Genomic DNA, 23,601 nt, shown 5'->3' with positions numbered 1-23,601 from the left:
ATGCTGCTTGACCTGCTGTGTTCATCCAGCTTCACATTTTATTATCTTGGAATTCTCCAGCATCTGCAGTTCCCAAATTCTGTGATAATAACTATCTGCTTTTTTTTTATTTCTCTCAGTAACACTTGCAACCAGCCCTTCTCACAATCTCACCAGCACCGTTATCTACTTTGTCTCCTCCGACACTGTAGGCACACCCAGGAGAAGAGTTACTTTAACAAGAAAGTACTGACAAAACTCAACAGGTCTGACAGTGTCTCTAGAGAGAGAAACAACTTGAGAAGATGAGTCATATTGGGACTCAAAACGTTAATTGTTTTACTGTCTTCCAATGGATGCTGCCAGACTTGCTGAGTTTCTCTGGCCCCTTCTGTTTTCATTTCAGATTTCCAGTGTCAACAGCACGTTGTTTTTACTTTAAACACATCTTCGTATTCCAAACACACATTTTACTCATTTCAGCAAAGCCATTACAGTTGACTCTTCTAACTTGATAGACATTGCATTCTGAAAAACAGCAATCTGTAATGTGGAGCTGGAGGAGCACAGCAGGCCGGGCAGCATCAGTGGAGCAGGAAAGTTGACTTTTCAGGTGAGGACCCTTCTTCAGAAAAATTTTCCCCGTCTGAAATGTCAACTTTCTTGCTCCTCTGATGCTGCCTGGCTTGCTGTGTTCCTCCAGCTCCACACTTTTTTATCTCTGACTCTAACATCGGCAGTTCTTACTATCTCTCAGGAGTCCAGACCTGCACACTCCAGAAACTTTCTTAACATCTGAAACTACCCTATGCTGATTGTTTTTAGCTTCTTCTTCCTCTCCACAAGCAGATACTCCACAAATCTTCTCCTGTCTCAAGGATACTGACTCACTAACACTTGTATCCTCTGTACAAGTCAAGACAGTGCAAATTACCAGGGAAACCACCAAGACTAGGGTTGGGGATTGGTTGCAAAATGTGGAAGGGCAGCTGACATCAGTAAATTGGGATGGCTGAAAGTCAATGCTGGAACTTTGTGATCCAGCTGGAGCTATGCATATTGCTCATTTCGAGACTGTGGACTTTTCTGAATAGGGTCTCTTTCCAGCATACATACCCCTTCATTGGGCGGAGTTTAATCCAGGTGAATGGAGGACTTGATGGGCCAAATGGCCTGCTCCCGAATTGTAGGGATTCTGTGATTCTATATCACAGTGATCCACTGTTGTCTTCACTGATAATAAAATGGAGCGGCACAGTGGCTCAGTGGTTGGCAGTGCTACCTCACAGTGCTAGGGACCTGGGTTCAGTTTCACCCCTGGGTAACTTTCTATGTGGAGTTTGCACATTCTCCCCATGTCTGCATGAGTTTCATCTGGGTGCTCTGGTTTCCTCCCACTGTCCAAAGATATGCAAGTTAGGTGGATTGGCCATGTTAAATTACCCCCATAATGGTCAGGGATTTGTTAGCCTTGGGAAATAGTGGAGGGGGGTGGGTTTGTGTTTGATGTCCTTTGGAGGGTTGGTATGGAATTGTTGGGCTGAATGGCCTGTTTCCACACTAAAGGGGCTCTATGATGAACCAGCATCCCTCCTTTTGGAAAAGTCTATTAAAAGTGCCAAAAAGGTATATACAAAGATAACGTCAGGCCCTTCCCAGGATAAAGAACTGCTGGGTGGAAATCCTACCCCAGCAGAGCTGTCAGCCAATCTAAAGCTGGTAGTTCTTCAATGCAGGCAGAGCTATTAAGGGAGGAGCAATAACTGGCAATGAGATAATGCAACCACAAGGCAACTAGGATTAACTAAACAGGTAACTGGAGAGTCGGGGAAGGATAGCAAATACGGGGCCGAGGCTACTGGAGGAGTGGGATGGCAGACAGAGGCAAGGACAGATGTTTGGTTCTCAATGGCCTATCTCTTCTTGATGCTGTGTCCCATGAACAGGCATTGAGAGCTTAACAATGAGGAAATCCCACTCTCTAAACTCCAACTCCTCATACCCTGGGACCCTTCAATCGAACATGTTTTTCAGGCTGTACATGCGTGGAACTGTGCTGAACTGTCATATGCTGAGACCAATGGATGAGCACTTTACATGGGTACGAATTAATCCTAACCTTATTAATTATTAAGGAATTATGTTTCAACATTTGTATTATGATTCATTCTGAAACTGTGTAGCCACTCAATGCAGTCCTAACAATTATTCTTTCTCTCTTTGGCCTTCTCAACAGATGTTGGTTTCATCACCACAAGAAATTTTCTTAATAAAGCCAATCCCCCAGGTTAAGTGTTATTTCATGCTTCAATTTAACCAGCTCTGGCTCAAAGAAACAATACAGGCTGAGCAGTTATATGCAGTCAATCTGCATTGTATATTTGGCTATGGTCCAGATATGACTGAAGACCCAAACCATGAGCACCATCAATCAGTACATTTACCTACCTCTCAACACAGAAAGAACCTACACCTACAGTTTTAGTAAAAGCTCAAATAATTTCAAAGTAGATTCCTGACTCAAACACATGGTCTGTCTTTGAAGGGCAACTTTCATTTAGGAGAAATTAGTGAAGTTAATACATAGGCTTTTTCTAGGCATTATTCCCCTTCAGTAGTTGCCTTCTTACAGTTCAGTGCAAGTCCTGATCCCCCTGCCCAGCCACAGCCCCATGGGACAGTGGCACAGTGAGAGCAACACGAACATTGCCATCTCTCGGGACGTTAGCGTGTCTGCTTCCTTGCCATTCCTTCAATTGGTATCAATCATAATACCAGACAGTTAGCTGGCTCAAACTATTATCACATCAGCCAGAATGCAGCAAAGTGCAGTCAGACCAAGAGAGCAACAAGCTTCCAGAAGCCACAGCTACTATTATAGCAAGGGTCCCAAAACAAGTAACAATAGGTTTCTAGCAGCCCAGGTTAGGCCACTGATGGAACACGATGTATGAGTAATACAGTTAGCATTGACCACATGGTTGATAATAGCATTTTTACAATAACGTGTTTGAAATTAAATTTTAGAACACTCCTTAATCTCACTGGCATTTTGCTTTGTTGTTTCTTTCATTGCACACTCTTTTTCTACATTCATACTGACACGGACATTGAGGTTGGTTGAACAGTTTCAGTTTTATTTAATGCAGTTTAATGAGTGGCAAGGAAATAAGGGCTCTTAAAACTGAAGAAGGGTCCCAACCTGAAACATCAACTTTCCTGATCCTCTGACACTGCCTGCCCTGCTGTGATCCTCCAGCTCCACACTGTATTATCTCTTAAAACTGAGGAGCTTTTTGTCATATTTTTTGGTGATATGAATGAGGAGGTCACTACAAGAGCAAACCATCAGTTTCTCCTCAAACTCTCCAGCTACAACATGTTGTCCAAGTCTTCCTCCTCTGATAATGCAAAATCGTGTGTGCCTCCTTTGCCCTAATTCTTGTTGTAGTGCATCATTTTGCAAAATCCAATAACCTACGATGAAGCCTGTTTTGTCTGAGTCACATTGTAGGGGCAACTGTGCAATGATCAAGGTAGCTGAACCTTTACTTAAAAATTCCAATGAAGCTCACCATGTCCTGTTGCTTTCAATGTACCTGTTGTTCAGCTGCAATGAATTTGAAGAACAATCATTGGTTTTCTCCCTTAGCGACCACAGTTTGATGTTGCTGGTATGGTCAAAAGGGCGTGGGTAAATAAATGAGGTATCAGGAGTCATTAAAACAAAGTTTTACCGGGCTGATTCTTGGAATGGTAACACTGATATACGAAGGGAGGTTGGGTTGGTTAGGATTATATTCACCAACATTGAGAAGAAAAGAGAGAGGACATCATAGAAACCTAAAAAATTTGAACAGGACTAGACAGGGAAAGGCGGAAAAGATGTTCCTAATGATCTGGGAGTTCAGAACCAGGGTTTGCAGTCTGAGGATACAGGGTAGTCCATTTAGGACTGAGATGAGACTACTGCATCTTTGTAGCAGACTCTAACAAGTTTCCCTATGAAAAATGTTAGGCTAATTGGCCTATAGACACCTTTTTTTTTGGTCTCCCTCACCAACTGAATATACATTACCTTGGCAGTTTTCCAATCCTCTTGGACTTTTCCAGAATCTAAGGATTCTTTGAAAATTACTACAAATGCCTCCACCATCTCGGCAACTACTTCCTTTAAAAGTTTAAGATTTAATCCATCAGGCCCAGAGGTGATTTTGAATCACCTCTGTATCTACAGTCTCTCACTTCAAGATCTATTCACCCATTCTGATCTTCTACCCTGTCAAACTCCATCATAATTTTGTCATATGAATATAAGTTGTTGCTGTTGGAATAAGGAAACTACAATGATACAATTAATAAATACAGCATCACTAAAGTTAATAGGTTGTTCATTTTAACAAAAACTGTCAGATAGATATTTATGAATGATAATTACAAAAATGTGTAAACATCCTTCTTTCTTGACAGTTCTAACATTTTATTATCATAAAACAGCAAAATGAATGAATAAATAGTACTAGCGAAAGGAGAGACACAGTCATCAGGGCAAATGCAAGAATGCCAAATTTCAACAGGTCACAACAATTTCTGCTACAGGAGGAAAATTGGCAATTTAACTCTGATTGGCTGAGGCAATGAAGAATGCAATGGGCAATTATAGACTCCATAAGTTTGTGGACAGAACTCCTGAACATATTCCTTTTGTTTGGAAAGAATGGGCTATTGTTCATGAATGCGTTTCATTTTTAGCAAAATTAAATGAGCCACATTACAAGTTTTAATTGACTACCTTCATTGATTACACTCAGCAGCACGTCTCTATTCTTTGCAATAATCAAGTTCTGTACTATTAGGTGGCTTAATGAATAGTATCAGAGAAGCTGGTGTCGTTTTTCTTTCAGCAAAGATGGTTAAGAGGAAATTTGTTAGAGGCATTTAAAATAATTGTGAACTAAGACAGGAAACAAAAAGATAAAACTGTTTCCATCAGATGAAGGATCGGCAACCATATGGCACAGATTTAGTGTGTTTGGCCAAAGAACAAAAGGCATCATAAAGAAAAACTATGTTATGTGCTGAATGTCTGAACATGGGCATGCAATACTTGATGGAGGGGGTCAATGCAAATTGAACCGAACATGAAATTGAATAAATATTTAAAGGAGTAAAATATTACAAGAAAATGGGGAAATAACAGCAGGGAAGTGGAATTGACTAGTTTTTCTTTTGAAAATATAGGAAATATGCTCCTGATGGTCGGGGAGTTCATAACTAGGGGTCGCAGTCTAAGGATAGTTAAATCACTTAAGACTGTGATTAGGAGAAATTCATTTGTCTGGACAGTGGTGACCCTGTGGAACCTTGAGCCATAGAAAGCATTGAATGTTTTCAAGAATGAGATGATATAGTTCTTAGGGCTAAAGGGATCAAAGGGAGTGGGGTGAAAGCCAGATCAGCGCACTGAGTAGGATGATCACTCGTGATCATTTTGAATGGTGGAGCAGGCTCAAAGGCTTACTCCTGTTTCCTTTTCTATGTTTCTATGAAAGAGCTGGCTCTTGTTCAATAAATCAAATGGCCTTCTCCTGTGCTATACTATTCCATGATTACACAGTATTTTGTAAGATAGTATCTACTAAGTAAGGAAACTATAAAAATTCTCTGTGTGTAAATGCTGCTGCAGTAAATAATGAATGCTTCAACCAATGTACGTCACTGCTTGTTGTCATAATAAACACAGAAATAAGAATTTCATGTTAGTTCCATAACAAACCTGACTCAATATACAGATGTCTGTAGTCACTGTTACTACATAGAAATATAGGAACAGGTGCAGTAAAAGGGAAAGAATTAGTAACAGCCTAATAAAGGTGAGAAAGTTGAAAAAAAAATCAACCTGATTCTCGTAAGCCTCGAAGACATTATGAGTTGATCAATGAAACTGATGATGGTTTCCTGCTATGATTTAAATAGTGTCATTCATAGCTTCAGAAATTATTGCTGGTTAACGCAAAGCAAATAAACGATTGTGCCGTTGGTTAATTGAATACAGTCTTCAGATTCTACGCACCTGCATTGAGATGTTAATCTGCTGTGACAGATATAGAATCTATAATCTGACAGGGAGCAGCAGGTCAAAGAAACTGTCTAGAATTGTGGCCCAGAAACATTATTGAGTCAGTGGGCTGGTTTGAAATAAATGTGAAAGAAACAGTATAGAAGTACAATTGGTCCTAATGATAAACTATGAGTTGAGACTAAAGGAAATCTATTGAAGAAGATTTAGTTATCTTTCAGTGAGCTTATTATTGATATAATGCAGTAATGAAGCCACCCAGATAAATTATACAGATACACACATCACTCAGTTAAAGCAGTGGACAACATGAAATTAATATGCTGTCAGAAATTCAATGAGTGAAGACAGTTATCCACATGCCCATGCCGGGGGTTAGTCATTGTAATTCGTACAATTTGAAAACAGATGTAACTTGGTTAGTAATCTTCACATGAGAAGACTTCTAGTGTGATGAAACATTTGGACGTCTTTTGCAATTTTATAAGCTCTGACAAAACTGTAAGAATTGAAAGAAGATATCAATTTCAATACATAGTCCGACCACATCCAGTTGTGAATGGTGGTAGGCAATTAAACAAATCACTGGAGGAGGAGGCTCTACAAATATCCTCATCCTCAATGATGGAAGAGCCCAGCACACAGTGCAAAAGATAAGGATGAAGCATTCGCTGCAATCCTCAGCCAGAAGTGCCAAGTGGATGATCCATCTTGGCCTCCTACAGTGGTCCCCAGAATTACAGATACCAGTCCTCAACCAATTCAATTCACCCCACATAATATCAAGAAACGGTTTGAGGTGCAGGATACTGCAAAAGCTGCGGGCCCTGACAACATTCCAGCAATAGTAGACTTGTGCTTCAGAACTTGCTGCTCCCCTAGCCAAGCTGTTCCAGTACAGTTACAAAACTGGCATCTACCTGGCAATGTGGAAAATTTCCCAAGTATGTCCTGTACATAAAATGCAGGACAAATCCAACCTGGTCAATTATCGCCCCATCAGTCTCCTCTCGATCATCAGTAAAGTGATGGAAGGTGTCATCAACAGTGCTATTAAGCAGCACCTGCTCAGCAATAACCTGCTCAGTGACGCCCAGTCTGGGTTCCGCCAGGGCCACTCAGCTCCTGACCTCATTTCAGCCTTGGCTCAAACTTGGCCGAAACAGCTGAATTCCAGAAGTGAGGTGAGAGTGACAGCCCTTGATATCAAGGCTGCATTTGAGCAATAGTGGCATAAAGGAGCCCTAGCAAAACTGGAATCAATGGGTATCGGGGTCCAAACTCTCTAGTGGTTGGAATCATACCTGACATGTAGGATGATGGTCATGGTTGTCGGAAATTAATCATCTCAGCTCCAGAACATCTCTCCAGGTGACCCTCAGGGTAGTGTCCTCAGCCCAACCATTATCAGCTGCTTCATCAATGACCTTCCCTCCATCATAAGGTCAGAAGTGGAAATGTTCACCGATGATTGCACAACATTCAGCCATTTGTGACCCCTAAGATACTGAAGCAGCCTGTGTTCAAATGCAACAAGATCTGGACAATATTCAGGCTTGGGCTGACAAGTGGCAAGTGACATTGTGCTACACAAATGGCAGGCTGTGGCCATCACCAGTAACAGACAATCCAACTATCGCCCCTTGACATTCAATGGTGTTACCATTGTTGAATCCCCCAATATTAACAACCTGGGTGTTATCATTGGCCAGAGACTCAACTAGACTCATCACATAAACACAAGAGCAGGTCAGAGGCTTAGGAATACTGCAGCATGTAATTCACCTCCTGATTCCTCAAAGCCGGTTCACCATCGACAAAGCAAAAGTCAGGAGTGTGATGGAATACTCCTCACTCGCCTGAATGAGTGCAGCCCTAGCAACTCTCAAGAAGCTTGACACCATCCAGGACAAAGCAGCCCGCTTGATTGGCACCACATCCACAAGCATCCACTCCCTCCACCACCGATGCTCACTAGCAGCAGTGTGCACTATCTACAAAATGCACTGCAGAAATTCACCAAACATCCTCAGACAGCATCTTCCAAATCCATGGCCACTTCCATCTAGAAAGACTAGGGCAGCAGGTATATGGGAGCACCACCACCTCCAAGTTCCCCTCCAAACCACTCACCGTCCTGACTCGGATAATGTATCGCCATTCCTTCGCTGTGGTTGGATCAAAATCATGGAATTCCATCCCTAATGGCATTGTGGGTCATCCTACAGCAGGTGGACTGCAGTGATTCAAGAAGGCAGCTTACGACCACCTTCTCAAGGGCAACGAGGGACGGGCTAGAAATGCTGGCCAGACAGCAATGCCCACATCCAACAAATGAATAGAGAAAAAAATATATTAATGTTTAATTAACAGATGGATGAATTGGAATATTGGGGATGAAGAAATTATTTTAAGAATTCCAGTAATCTACATTTAGGCTTTACATAAATGCTTGGAAACACTTTGGGATAAATATTTGTCTTGTGTGCCTGAGTATATAAAATATTGCTTAGCAGGGACAGGCAAAATGGGCAGGAGGAGCTCATATATTTAATAGGATCTACCAGAGTTCGCTTCCATTCATTCAACTGGATGGAAGAACATGTTACAGATTATGGTGAACCCACAATGAGTTTTCTCTCCAAGTGCCATTTGGACAACACTGTATCAAAGGTACAGATGAACATCCATTTCAAAATGTCTGAGCTACTTGCGCATTTAAAGTCACTGAATTAACAACATATTAAATTACTCATGTAAGTGACTATCATCTAAAGGCACATGTTGTTACATTACCTCCAGTTATAAAACTAGGCAGTTAAAGTATTGATTTAATCAACACAAAAATAAAGCAGAAAAGTCATAAGCAAGTAATAAGAGACAAGCTTCAAATTGACTCAATAAATCAATAAAAGTGAGAACATGCATTTTTTGATAGCATCTGACTGCAATTGTAACTACAGTAAATAGGTCTGGATTTATTTATCACCATTATGTGGAAGATTGTTCCAAGGTACTTCATGGAGTTGCTACCAAACAGAGGTGGGTGCAAGAGTTGAGTTAAAATCTTTGTCAAAACTGTAGATTTTAAGCCAAGCCTTAAAGAGCAGTGAAGGAATTTAGCGATAGAACAAAGGGTAGAACATAGATAGTTGATGCCCAATGATGAGCAAAGAAAGGTCAGATGCACAGAAGATCAGGGTAAAAATAACAGAGGGATTAGTTGGAGACATAGAGCTGGATGAGGAAATGTAAGGAAGATAAAGAATGAAAGGAATTAAACATTAGAAAGAGCAATTTAAATAAGAGGATTTTAGCAACTTGATCATCAAGAACTAGCTTGATAGGACAGGATTTGTTGGAGGATAGGGTTAGGATAGCAGAGTTTTAACTGAACTAAGTTTACAGAGAGTGAAGTATGGGAGACCAGCCTGAAAAGCATTGGAATGGCTGAGACTGGAGGGGACAAAGGCATAGTTAAGGGCTTCAGTAGCAAATGGGCTGAGTCTGCAACAGAGCTAGACAGTGTTGCACAGGTGGAAGCTGGCATATTTTGCAAAGAAGAATATATGCCATCGATAGCTTAATTTCATGTTTAATAGGAAGCTGTTGTAAAGAAATGGAATATAATCTTTTATTAAATTAGGTCGATCCACATATATAGGTGGAACTTTCAAACAAAGCACACCTTTGCTAAGCAACAGGGCACTGGGTAGAACAGCAATAATGTTGCATCTGCAGGGAGAAAGGAGTCTGAACTGGTCAAATAGTCTGCAAAACCTTCACAGCCCAGTGTCCTGATGAAATTATACTGGTGCATTTTTGAACCCAGTCCCAAAGAATTTGACCGGACTGAACAACAACTGCCTCCTGCTCACTCTCTTTTGCTTTCCAGCTCCTCTTAGTATTGTATATGAGCTGAAATCCCACTGAAAGTCATCATTACCATTTGGGGAAAGTTGCTGAAGAAGGGTTTCTTGAAATCTAATTATTTTAGACAAGCATGGAAACGTAGAAGATGGGAGCAGGAGGAGGCCGTTCAGCCCTTTGCGCCTGCTCTGCCATTCATCATGGTCTTGGGCGATCGTCCAACTCAATAGCCTAATCCTGCTTTCTCCCCAGAACCTTTGATCCCATTCACCCCAACTGCTATATCTAGTTTTCCTCTTGAGTACATTGAATGTTTTGGCATCAAATATGCCCTGTGGTAATGAATTCCACAGTCTCACCACTCTTCAAGTGAAGAAATATCTCTTCATCTCTATCCTAAATCATCTACCCTGAATCCTCATACTCTACATCGGGAACACCCTCTCTGCATCCACCCTGTCCAGGGAATTCAACCAAATAAACCGTTCTAGTAAGACACCCATATGCAAAACTTTATGTGTGCAGAATAACTGGTATCGGAACACTATATGTGTGTGTGTGTGCGCGCGTGTGCACGTGCGTGCTTTTATTTGTGTTTTCTTTTATATAATTCATACCAATTGGTTCCATGGTGTAACGGTTAGCATTCTGGGTTTTGTATCCAATGATCCCAGTTCGAATCTTGGTTCAACCTCTACTTATTAGGGCAGCATGGTGGTTCAGTGGTTAGCACTGCACCCTCAAAGTGCTAGAGACCTGGGTTCAATTCCAGCTCGGCAACTGCCTTTGTGGAGTTTGCACATTCTCCCTGTGTTTGCATGGGTTTCCCCCAGGTGCTCCGGTTTCCTCCCACACTCCAAAGATGTGCAGGCTAGGTGGATCAGCCATGCTAAATTGCCCATAGTGTTCAGGGATGTGTGAGTGATAGGGGAATGGGTCTGGGTAGGATGCTTCAAGGGGCAGTGTGGACTTGTTGGGCCAAAGGGCCTGATTCAACACTGTAGGGAATCTAATCAATTGTCAATAAATTTAGCTTGTTAGTTTGAGTAAGTTTCTGTTTCTTAATACACCAGTAATTTGTGGCTGACTGAAGAAACCTGGCTGATTTGGTCTTATATTGATCTTGCCAATCTGAGACCAATATAAATTAGTCACATCACCAACCTGTTTAAATTTAAAATTTGTTGCGATCAACAGACGGGTAAGACGAGAAAAAGAAACAGTGCTGCACTCCAACAACAGACATAACATACATTTGGATACTATCCAGCATTGAAACTTAAGACAAAGACACGTAATTGGAAGTGGGCAATATTGAGAAAAGAAGACTAAAATAAAATACGAATACATATTTCTTGCACATTGAAATAAAGATTTTATTAACTGAAATGTCTAGCTTTGAGTTTTTCTCAGCAGAGTGTGATAAATTTGAATATTTTAAAGGCATTGAGTGGTTGTGACTGGGCAATTAAAGATAGTTTTTTTTTAAGATTCCCTACAGTGTGGAAATAGGCCCGTCGGCCCAACTAGTCCACACCGCCCCTTGAAGCATCCCATCCAGATCCATCTCCCTATAACTGACACACCCCTGAACACTAGGGGCAATTTAGCATGGCCAATCCACCTAGCCTGCACATCTTTGGATTTAAATAAAAAACTGTGAGACAAGAATTTATAACGTTAGTGGCCAACCATCTGGGTATCGATTTAAGACAGCAAGAGAAGTGTAAATCTGTAAGTAGACAAAGTGGCACTGACAAGAATTCAGTAAGAATAGAAGAGGCTAGAATTGGAATTTAAAGAGAAAAATGAGAGAAGGCGAAGGTGGAAAGAAGGAGAAACAGAGTGAGAAAAAAGAAAGCCAAGAAGAACACGCTAGAGAGAAAGCAAAGGAAATAGAACAGAGAAAGGGAGAAAGAAAGGATACTTCAAAGTGAAATAGATGAGAAACAAGAGAGGGAAAAGGAGTGAGAAATGGGATTCCATTTGAAAAGGCTGGAACAAACAGGGGAGGATTTATTTAAAACAAGAGCGTTCTGGAGAAGCTCAGCTGGTCTGTCAGGATCTGAGGAGACAGAAACAGATTTCACTCTTCAAGTCTAATATGAGATTTCTTCAGAACTGAGGTTACTGGCATCAATTGCTGACTTGAGGTCTTCACTCAATTTGAGGCACTTAACACTAGGGTTGATTTAGATTGTTTTCAGCCTCCCAGAAGATGCTTGGCACTTCCCTGGCCACATTCCTTTTGTTTCCTTCTTAAGCATGTCCATCCATGAAACAGCTACAGTGCTGTGATGCACTTTAAGCTTGCTGGAGGAATTACATATTCCAATAACCCCAATATTTCCTGTTTGGAGTTGCAGACAGGGAACTCTATCAAAGCCAGTGCTTTTTTTGTTTTTGGTAGTACCGCTCCCTGAGCCACTTTATGCCCAAATCAGATTACTTGAGCTTTCACAAAATTACACTTGGCCACACTTACTACGGAATCAGTTAACTGTAGTCTTTCAAAAAGAGTTTTCAATTGCCCCTCCAGCTGTCACTGCACACCTGTACGGACCAAGCTTTACTACATAGTTAGGAATACAACTTGGCTCATTGGCTTCTATGATTTTGAGACCACACCTTCTGTTTATTTTCACTAGCACCCCATTCAGATAATTCACTTCCCCAAGATTTCCAGCCACTTTGCATGCTCGCTGAGGCAGGCCTTTCAAGGTTCAAAAACAGAAATTGCTGGAAAAACTCAGATCTTGTGGCATCTGTGGAGAGAAAGCAGAGTTGATGTTTTGGGTCCAGTGACCCTTCTTCAGAACTGATGGTAACTAGGGAAAAGTTGGTATTTGTACTGAAGATAGAGGAGGGGGAGGATTAAACAATGGGTAGAGATAGAGGCCAAAGAGAGAGAAAAACAGTTAGACAGATAAAGGAGTGGGTAAATGTTAGCCTGGGAAAATGAATAGCTGCTGATGAGGATTGTTAGTGCTGACAACTGGGTTGTTTGAAGTAGCAGCCCATAAGAAGACAAGGATTAGTGTGTAAGGCTGAGGAAAGACAAGGAGAAAGGTGCTCAAACCCTAAAAATGTTGAACTTAACATTACCTTCAGAAGGCTGTGGATTCCCCAAGTGAAAAATGAGATACTGTACTTGCAGCTTATGCTGAGCTTCAGTGGACCACTGCAGCAAGCCTGAGATTGAGTGTTGGCCAGGGAACACGGTGGTGCGTTGAAGTGAAAGGCAACAGGAACCTCAGGGTCTTTAAGCAGGCAGAATGTAGGCATTCTGTGAAGTAGTCACCCAGTCTGTGCCTTCCTTCCCCATGTAAAGGAGACCACAATGTGAGGAGCAGATACATTAGACTAGATTGAGTCAAATGCACATAAATCACTGCTCTATCTGGACAGTGTGTTTAGGCCCTTGGATACTGAGGAGAGAGGAAGTAAACGAGCTGGTGTTACACCTTCTGCCATTGCAGGGGAAGGTGTCGTGGGGTGTTGGGGAGGGGTGTTGGGCATGGACCCGGGTGTCCAGGAGGGAACAGTCCCTGAGGAAGGCTGATAAGGGAGGGAAGGGTTTAGGTGTATATTGGGTGAGGTTTCCCCATCCCACACTGAAATAGAGCAAAACAGATTAAGAAAACATGGCGCTCATGTTCTACTGGCTGGGCTGCAATTCTGATGACTTTTACAAGGTCAGGAAGAGAGGGAAAAGTAAAGTTATCCATCTTTTTAATTTGGCAAACTAATATCATTTGTGAGTTTGTTAGAGCTCAACTCTGGCATTCCGAGATTTTGCTCGAAGCTGGCAACTGTTAGAAAGTCTCCTGGTCAGAAGAGGGACAGTAATTTGTGCTCATGCGCTAAAATAGTTTTCCTTCATGCAAAAAGAAGTGAAAGTTTTGACAAAGGGGAATTGGCATTACTAAGGATTTGATAATCCTTTTTTCTGCACTATCCTGGAAAACAGCTTGCCATATGCCCTGCTCAGTTTGAATATGAAGAACCCCCAATTTTTGAGCAACATGCACAGACAATGACAGCTATTTCTACCAAAGCATGGCCCACTTGCCTGGTGTCCACTCCCTGATGCTCCTCTGGTTGGTAGATCTGCCCTTGGAGTAAAAGAAACCATGTTACATAGCCTGGATTTCCACTTTCGAGTCAGAAGGACAGTCTTCCAATATGTTCTGGCACCACAAACCCAACTCACCCGCATCCCAGGCCCCAAGAAAACTTTCCACATCAAGCAAATGTTTACCTGCACATCTGCCAATGTGTTACACTGCATCCGTTGTACCTGTTGTGGCCTCCTCTACATCGGGGAAACCAACCAGAGGCTTGGGGACTACCCTGCAGAACACCTCCGCTCGGTTCGCAACGAACAACTGCACCTCCCAGTCGCGAACCATTTCAACTACCCCTCCTCAGATGACATGTCCATCTGTGCCTCCTGCAGTGCCATAATGATGCCACCCGAAGGTTGCAGGAACAGCAACTTATATTCCACTTGGGAACCCTGCAGCCCAATGGTATCAATGTGGATTTCAGAAGTTTCAAAATCTCCCCTTCTCCCACTGCATCCCAAAACCAGCCCAGCTCATTCCCGCCTCCCTAACCTGTCCTTCCTCCCACCTATCCCTGCCTCCCACCTCAGGCCACACCCCCATTTCTGACCTACTAACCTCATCCCACCCCCTTGACCTGTCCGTCCTCCCTGGACTGATCTATCTCCTCCCTACCTCCCCACTTACACTCACCTTTACTGGCTCTATCCGCGCCTCTTTGACTTGTCTGTCTCCTCTCCACCTATCTTCTCCTCTATCCATCTTCTATCCACCTCCCCCTCTCTCCCTGTCTATTACAGAACCCTCTGCTCCTCCCCCTTTTCTGATGAAGGGTCCAGGCCCGAAATGTCAGCTTTCCTGCTTCTAAGATGCTGCTTCGCCTACTGTGTTCATCCAGCTCTACACCTTGTTATCTCGGATTCTCCAGCATCTGCAGTTCCTATCATCTCTAAATTGACCAGAAGTTAGATTTTAGATCTGGAGTGATGGGGTGTGCTGGGAATCTAGCTTGGTGACCCTGGAACAAGAGTGGACGTTGCTGGATGTGGAGAGAGGCTGGGCCTGCAGCCTACCTCTGAGCATCAGAGTTGCTTCAAAACTCTAGAAAGTTTCACTTCATCTGGGTCTGGGTAAAAGGTATACAAAAAGGAAGGGATCTGGTTCCTTTTCATATTAAACTTGTGACTAATCAAGGGTAGGGAATAACTCAGAGGAGCTAGTTCATCCCTCCTCAACAGGAAACTTAAAGGTTTCAAGTATCCTGAAATAAATTGGGGAATCTGACCCAGGATCTAGTTGTGATGCTATCCAAATAAATCCACAAAATCAGAACTTTTCCTGACAGGTTTATATGGAGCATTTCATGTTTCAGACCTGTAAGTCAACAAAGTCACACAGGAATGAAGGTATTGCTGACTACTTTAGCCAGCTACCTACCAAAAATCAGCGCAAATGTACGAAAAGCAACTTTCTCCCACAAAAATGATATTGTGTTCAGAATGGGAATTCTAATGTTGTGGCCACATCCATCACTTTCGCTGAGGATCCCCATTGTGGTGAAAATCCAGGTCTGAGAATCGAACCCACTTCTTGATTTAAAAATTTGATCTCTTTTGCTCTTCCAGTAAGACCATAATAACTTTTATATTACTATGTAGGCTCGTGTAAATCTTCGTCCAAAAGGGTTCACTTTTGCTGGCCTAACTGGCCGTTATTACAGCACAGAAAAATGAGTCTGGATTACGAACTTAAGACTTTGAGTCCGGCTAAAACACATGATCTTCTGACTAAAAAGATAGTGCATTACCAAGTGCCCAGTCAAGTTAACACTTTAAAAGCTGACAGTTGAAAAGGTGCTTGCATTGGAATGAAAGCATTCAGATTCTACTTTTTTGTTACTGAGCAAAGATTTGATTAACTCCAGGAAATGAGCGACTCTGGATGAACATTGTAGCATGGACCCAAAGTCCCTCCACTGCATTTGAAATAACATGTTTCAAAATTTCTATTGGATCTATTTAGATTGTCTCATTAAGCATCCAACACCTGATATCTGAACTGTGTGTCTGCACGGACAGAGTTGGGCAGACTCCATTTTAACCTGGGTTCCAGTGAAAACTGTTGTTTGCCATTCGGCCACAATTAGACACGATACACAATGCAAAAGAACATTGGTCCAATTGGCTGCTGATTCTCAACTGCTAGCACTAGCTTCCTCATCCAAAGTGAATGTCACTCCACTCATTACTTATTCTTCAAAATATTGTCAGCAGGACATCATCGACTGGACTCCAAACGCTTAAGTTCTAACTTGTTTTGATCCATTGACCCCAAACTATGTTTCAGCGCTCCATGGATATTAAACTCTCACAGGCAGTCCTATCACAGGAGTTAGACAAAAGCCATTTGCTGCTGCGTATGGGCAGACAACCCCATCTCTTATGTAGGCTGGGACATACGGCCGCAAATACAAATCGTATTTCCTGCAGGATCAAGAACTCAAGAGTTTGTAACACCTAACCCAATGAAACATTTTGCACATTGTATGAGAGGGAAGAGTTGGGAATACAGACAATGAAGGTTGCATGATGTTTTCATTCAAGAAAGCCCAATTAGACAAAACGAAAATGCAGCATAATTTCTAACAACATTTCTCTGGCAGATTTGATTACACAGAGAATCATCAGGCATAGGTGGAAATCAATTCACAACTTATACTTGTTATTCGTATTACTTATTTTTCCTCAGTAAGCAGTTATTTTGTATTTTTTTGATCAATCTTTTCAGGTTTGTTATGACATATGTTTGGGGCAAACGGAATTTGAAACTAGATCTCCTACCCCATAGTAGGGAACAGGAGCCCCAATATTTCTAATCTGTCTGACATGTTATGGCATACTTGCAAGGGCAGGTGGATCTTGAACCCTGATTTTTTAATCCCGGGTTAGCGACACTAACACTGTGACACCAGATCACATATCAATTAATTTGTAAATATTTTTCTTATCAACCTTAGTTGATGTTATTACACACCTTTGGAACAGGTCGGGCTTAAACCCAGGATTCTTGACCCAGAGGTAGGGACGCTATAAGAGCCCCCAATTACTTTGTAAACTTGTATTCATTGTCTAGTCCTCAGACATTTATTACATATTAATGATACATTTGCCAAGCACTAGGTCAGTTCAACATATTTGTTTTACATACGTCCAAAGCTTACATAAGCAGGTTCCTTTGGCACTGTACAATTTTGAGACTTTACCACCTATTCCTCTTTCTCTGTCCTCTATGCAGGTTGTGGCACAGAAGAAGGAAGAACTCTGTGTTTCCTGAGGACTGCAAGGATACAGGCTGAAACTGTTGCAGAGATTCAGAACATTCTCTTTTGATTACCTTTGTAATTCTACATGAAACTTACCGTAAATATGAGTCACAGTTAAGTTGGGCATACTTCAGTTTACAGAGTTTGATTTTTTTTTCAGTATATATCTGAGGTAAAAACTAACGCCACTGGACGCTGAGTTTGAATTTCTCTCTTTTGCACTTTATACTTGTCAGTGCAACCCTCAGATGCAGCTCACTGATCTAGTTGTGCTGAAACACTTTATTAATATGATGATTAAACCTTTTTAAAAACGATAACTGTCACTTTATCAGCTTTGCAAGATTTGCAGATTTTTACTTTCTGTCATAGAATAGTACATTTCTTTGAGATTATAAAAGCCAACATAAATAGGCCGTTCATGTTTTATATCTATGTTTGTTTATTTATCCTATCAATTTCGCAGCTATGATTTACCACAGATGTCATAAACTTTAGTCCAATGGGAGTATAAGTGGGTCTCGAGATGTCACTTGTCATAAACAAAATAACATGTACACTATTTCCTTTTCCAACTACAGAACCCTTATGCTGAGTGCCAGGAATAATGTCATTCCCATGCTCAGTGACCAGTCGATTGCCTTCAAAGTCAATTAGAACAGTTTGCAGACAGTTAAATTAAGGTATCCTGACAGATGGGAAAAAATTATTTTACAATGAGAAATCTTGGCTCCTTTTCTGAAAATAAAATTCTGACTGCTCCCACTTTTCAGTGGAAAGCATTATATTTTGAACTATTAAAAAACAACTTCACAATTTATTTCAATGAAAATAAAACCCTTCTCTTGTTCCGTGAATCTATGAAAACCTATCTCCTATCAGTGTTTCAGTTGTCCATATGATAGACAGAATGGTTATTTTGCAAACATGATCTTTAAATCAACATTTGACAAGCATCAGCAAAAATGACAGTTCTGCTAGAGATTTAACTGACAAATGATTAAAAATATAGATTTTGCATCAAACTCAGATGCAATGTTCTGTAACTGATTGTTTTTATACCACGGCACACAGCAAGCACATGCACAATGCTCTACAAAAAGTTTGCAAGGTACTTTTAAAAATGTGATCAAAGTGCAAAATGTTCATGTATTCAACAACAAAATAGAAGGGTCTTAAAAACTTTATAGTGGTTTCAGTACTGGTTTATTACATTATTTGTTAGGACACTGACAGCATACAAAATTGACTATTACACAACTACAACAAAACACTTCCACAATTTCTTTGCAACAATTCTTAACAAAAAGGGAAAGAAGAAAACTTCAGCAACAAAATGCAAAACATTAGAAACTTACCTAAATATGGGCTTTTGTAGATGTTTTTTCTTGATGGTAACACATTCATCCATTTAAAGGAGCAAATTATACTCCTCGTAGGAAGTTTCTTCTGGAACAGCCCGCAAGAATCTGGAGAGTTGTTCTCAACTAATCCACTGTGGAGAGCAGAGAGATTGGTCTTTTGTGCTGGGGAAGCCTCCCTCTCTGACAACTGAGCAATAAGGCCATAGAGGCCACTTCACAGAGGCATGTCTATGTACTACCAAATAACGCACACTACAAAGCAGAGGGAGGCATATTACAGTAAGGGAAGAGTCTTACATGCAAAGTGCAAGAAAGTTCTGATATTTTGCCAGCTGTCATCCAGGTATAAAATGTAACAGTTTATTGTAACCATACAAACATTCTATGTTTGTCTCAGCTAAACTACAGCACAGAAAGTAATCCCGCCCCCATCAACAGTAAAAAGAACAAAAGGCAGTAAAGCTTGCAAAACTGGTCTGGATAACTTCTCTTTCTTAAATAACACTTAATGGGTGTTTTAATATTTCCCTGGGGGTGTCTGGAAGGAAGTTTATCTTGTAAAAAGCAAGTACTGTACGCAGACTGACGAAGATGAAAAATTTTGTGCTTGTAGTCTGGCTGGCATCCCAATAAGAACTAGTTTTGGAAATGCATTTATTTTATAATCTGGCTTCTATTCATCATGGATGATGTGTAGATGTAACATTCCAAATTAAAAGCATGTCCAGAATAACTTGGCCAATGAAAACCCCCGAGACAAATAATGTGAAATACAATAAATGAGATATTCCAGATATGCTAAGGTCCTTGATATATTTCATTATGCTTCATTCAGTGAAGTACAAGTAGAAAATAGAAAAATATTTTAAGTTAACAACAAAGCATGTTGGAGAAACATACTGAAATTAATCAAAAACAACTTATAGTTGTTTAATATCTCAATGTAGTAAAATTTACAAACCACTGCGTGCGAGAAAAATCAAACAAAATTTGACACTGAGCCACATTAGATTGTACATGAACTAAAAGGTTGGTCAAAAGAGACAGGTTTAAGAAACACCTTAAAAGAGTAAAGGGGAGTTGACAGATGATGAAATTTACTGACAAATTTCAGACTTTAAAACCGATATACCTAGCTTATTCTTAGCTGTAATTTATAGTAATTAAAACTTATTGATCTGATGCGGATTCCCAATTGTATTTCAAATGCTTATATTTGCCAGGAATCAATCTTTAGCTGTATTAATCAAACTTTAACAAGCTGCCAATTGAAGATATCAAGGAATGTTTTCTAAAGCATAGTTGTTTTTTGCAGTATTACACTTTAAAATGATCACCAATTACACAGATACAGGAAAGGTTTAGAATTCAGCAATTATCAAATGGGTTTGCAAAGAAACAAAGAAGGGCAGAAGAAATATCTGCCAAATGGGTAAAATTTTGCCATGGTTTGCACCAGAAATTGCCCACTGTTTCTCTCTGTCATTGACAGTGGCAGCCAAACTAATATCCATATTCCACTGACATTAATATGGGTATAATTAAACCAGACATGTCCCGCTGATAATGAAGGCTGTACGAAAAGCACAACCTTCACTGAAAGATGCACATTGAGGTTCGTAATATTTGTATTATTCAAATTTAGAGACTCCTCACCTGGCTAGTGGGTCACATTCTGCCTGGAATCAACAAGCATTGCATTGGCTGCCATTTGCGCACTAATGTCCTGTAAGGTTCTCACCTTGTTCACCCTTGGGGAGCTTCAGACAGCCTGGGAAATTCCCGACCTGGCTTTTAAAATCAGCATCCAGGTTAAATCTTCATTTAATTGCATTTTTACATTTTTCAATCTCTGACTCATTTGAACAATGAGAGCTTCCCATGTCGTTCAAAATGTGCAGCAGTTAATTGGGGGAAAAAGTTTGACAGAGTTTTCTCAGACTCTGAATGATGTAGGCCAAGGTGAGTCAGTTGGGAAAATATGGTGAGATTAGAAAAATGAGATTCTCAACATCAAATAAAATGATGAATAGACTGAATACTATGAACTTCAATGTGTATACAGCACCATGAAGCTTATGGTATGGCGTTACAATTATTTCCATAACCCTGCAGATATTGACAGCACTGTGAAATTAACAGGATCAAATGCTATAAATATTGAATGAAGACAGCTGTTTCCTTGCCTATGGGAAAGGCTTTTCCTCACAGGGACATATTCTGAGAGTCTCATTTCCTGGTTTTGGAGGTGATTTCCTAGAGCTTGGAGCGTATTTCTGCTCACTTGCCCTTTTTTCACATTGGGAACAATACCAGTCGCAACAGAAAATCTTTCTCTGATTTTTGAATAACCGTTAGTTTGTCCAGGGGCTTGAGAGGTTGAATTCAGAGCTCTAGCTTTAAAGAGGTAACTATAAACCCAACACAGGATGCACTGACCGAAAAGCAGCTTTCTGGACATGGCTATCATTCAGATTTTCTCATAACATTGCTACTAATATTTAAAGTTTTCTTGAAACAAAACCTCCTGCGTTGTGGACCAAATAGACACTAGTTTTTTGCAAGTGTGAACGTTTGTCCATGTTGGTTTGAATGGAATTCACATTTAGTACTTATGAAATTGGATAACCAACAAGTGATTGAGTATTCCCTACTCCCTCTTCTTTTATCCCCCTCTGTCTGGCATCTTCATTGACCCTACTCTCTACTTCTTTGCTCCTTTCAACTCTCATAATAGACTGTTCAGCCTATTGAGACCAATCCCCCACTCCTTTCAAAACCTTCATGGCTGTGCTTCCTCATTCCACTTTCCTGTTCTCTGACAATATCCATTGATCTGCTGAGACACTAACATTCTGCTTACCCCACCCTCAAATATGTTCAACAGTTGAGGAAAGGTTGAAGGACTTGAGGCTGTTTTCATTAGAGAGAAGAAGGTTGAGAGGTGACTTAATTGAAACATATAAAATAATCAGAGGGTTACATAGGGTGGATAGGGAGAGCCTTTTTCCTAGGATGGTGACGGCGAGCATGAGGGGGAATAGCTTTAAATTGAGGGGTGAAAGATATAGGACAGATGTCAGAGGTAGTTTCTTTACTCAGAGAGTAGTAAGGGAATGTAACGCTTTGCCTGCAATGGTAGTAGATTCGCCAACTTTAGGTACATTTAAGTCGTCATTGGATAAGCATATGGACGTACATGGAATAGTGTAGGTTAGATGGGCTTGAGATCGGTATGACAGGTCAGCACAACATCGAGGGCCGAAGGGCCTGTACTGTGCTGTAATGTTCTATGTAACCCTCTAGGGTAGAAAATTCCAAATCTTCAGAACCCTGAGAGTTAAGAACCCTTAGTTGCTAGTGGCAGTCATGATTCACAACCTTGGATTTCTTTGCCTCCAACTTCTTTCAGCGATCTGCTGGTGATAAATACAGAACTTCATAATCTACTGCACAAGAATGCATTACCCAGGGGATCGACACTATACTTGTCTTGACTGACTTACATCTACTTTGCCACCAATAGCACAGGTCCTACAGTTTTGTTGCAATGGTTTGAATCCCACAAGTCCATATGACAAACAAAGCAACCCCAGCTCAACCAGCTTGTTATTGGAAAGAGATTTTACTTTAATAATGAGAAGTAGAAGGGAAAAAAGGAGGGCCAAGGTAAGAAGTCAAGCAGGAAGAATCTGATGTGGCCAGGATTCCTGCAACTGTCTACCTAATTATCATGTATAGTAGACTCATACTAGCATGATTCAGTCAATCTGAGGCTCTACAGGCATTCGTTCCATCACCATTGCACACAAACCCTTTAATATAAAGCATATTCATAGAGTCAGGGATATTTTCATTTCACTGACATCCATTGCTCATCTTCTATGCCTGTCAAAACATTTAGCCCAAAGTTTCATCGGCAAAAGCAAACAATGGAAGTGATTGGACAGTAGAGACTTAAAAAGAATTTCCACTCCCATGTGCCTTTCTCCAGCTTTGTAGGGATTACCTCTCTGTTAGCAAAGAACTAAGAAGCACTTGGCTGCACTTCATTGAGGTACTGAACAGCCAAACTAAGGCTTCCCTCAATCCTGTTTAAAGTGGCAGACTGAGTTTACAGATCAGATAAGGATGTCGTCATCACAGATTCAATCTGTGGCCTATCAAACAAATGTAAGTGCGCCTCCTCAGAGCCAACACCACAGGCTTCAGGCAACTTGCCCAACATCAACGACGATAGAGTGGACACTATGTTGAAATGGCTGAAAAGCATCATCCATGTCAGTAGCTATTTTCTCTGTTCTCAGCTAGTCAGTGGTCTGGGGAGGACAAAGAAAATGCTTCAGAGACACTCTGAAGCTATGCTTGAAAGGCAGTATCGATGAGAATAATGATGGAGCTTGGTGAAAGCCATTCAAAATGGCAGCATTTTGCCCATCGAGCTACAATACATATTGTGTTCAAATACTTTAATAATGAGGCAAAATTTCAACACAGTAGCAAAGAACAGGAAGCAAATTCTCCATTCTGGAGCCCACCACTCACAGGAAATCTTGCACATCTTACAGGTTGAGAATAGGACCGTTCGGCTGCATGAAGACTCAATGCAGAAACTCAGGACTAGATGTGATCCAAAATTTAAAGTCAGTGGTCACCGAGCAGGAAGACCCGCATCTCTCTTTCTTCAAGGGCTCTGTACTCCAAATGTCTGCGAATCTTCAGTTCCCTGCAGCCGTCAGGGTGGTTATTATTGAAGGATCACCTTTGATTCTCTCTTACTGTCTGGAATTCTGCGCTGAGTTCTTCTCCACTGAGGAGTTTTGAGTGTGAGAAAAGGATTTTGTAGACAGGAGGAAATAACAATATTCATGGAGGGTTTCTCAGCAATCGGTGTGTGGTGACAGAAAGATCAAGGTAAGT

At 40.9% G+C, this 23,601-nt stretch overlaps 1 protein-coding gene across 3 annotated transcripts in view; it reads right to left on the bottom strand.

The window, feature by feature from the left end:
* Positions 1-23,601, bottom strand: part of pde1a (phosphodiesterase 1A, calmodulin-dependent) — a 462,032-nt gene that overhangs the window by 246,532 nt on the left and 191,899 nt on the right. The window contains exon 1 of one of the 3 annotated variants that reach the window (XM_059647189.1): positions 18,676-19,273. The exons of the other annotated variants lie outside the window; for them this stretch is intronic. Coding sequence (XP_059503172.1) covers positions 18,676-18,728 — 53 coding nt within the window. The 5' untranslated portion in view covers positions 18,729-19,273. Of the gene's footprint in view, positions 1-18,675; positions 19,274-23,601 lie in introns of those variants that run through there. 3 annotated transcript variants of the gene reach the window in all.

Source organism: Stegostoma tigrinum, chromosome 7, assembly GCF_030684315.1.
Source record: "Stegostoma tigrinum isolate sSteTig4 chromosome 7, sSteTig4.hap1, whole genome shotgun sequence".
Classification (NCBI taxonomy): domain Eukaryota; kingdom Metazoa; phylum Chordata; class Chondrichthyes; order Orectolobiformes; family Stegostomatidae; genus Stegostoma; species Stegostoma tigrinum.
This window is presented reverse-complemented; position numbering and strand designations above follow the sequence as displayed.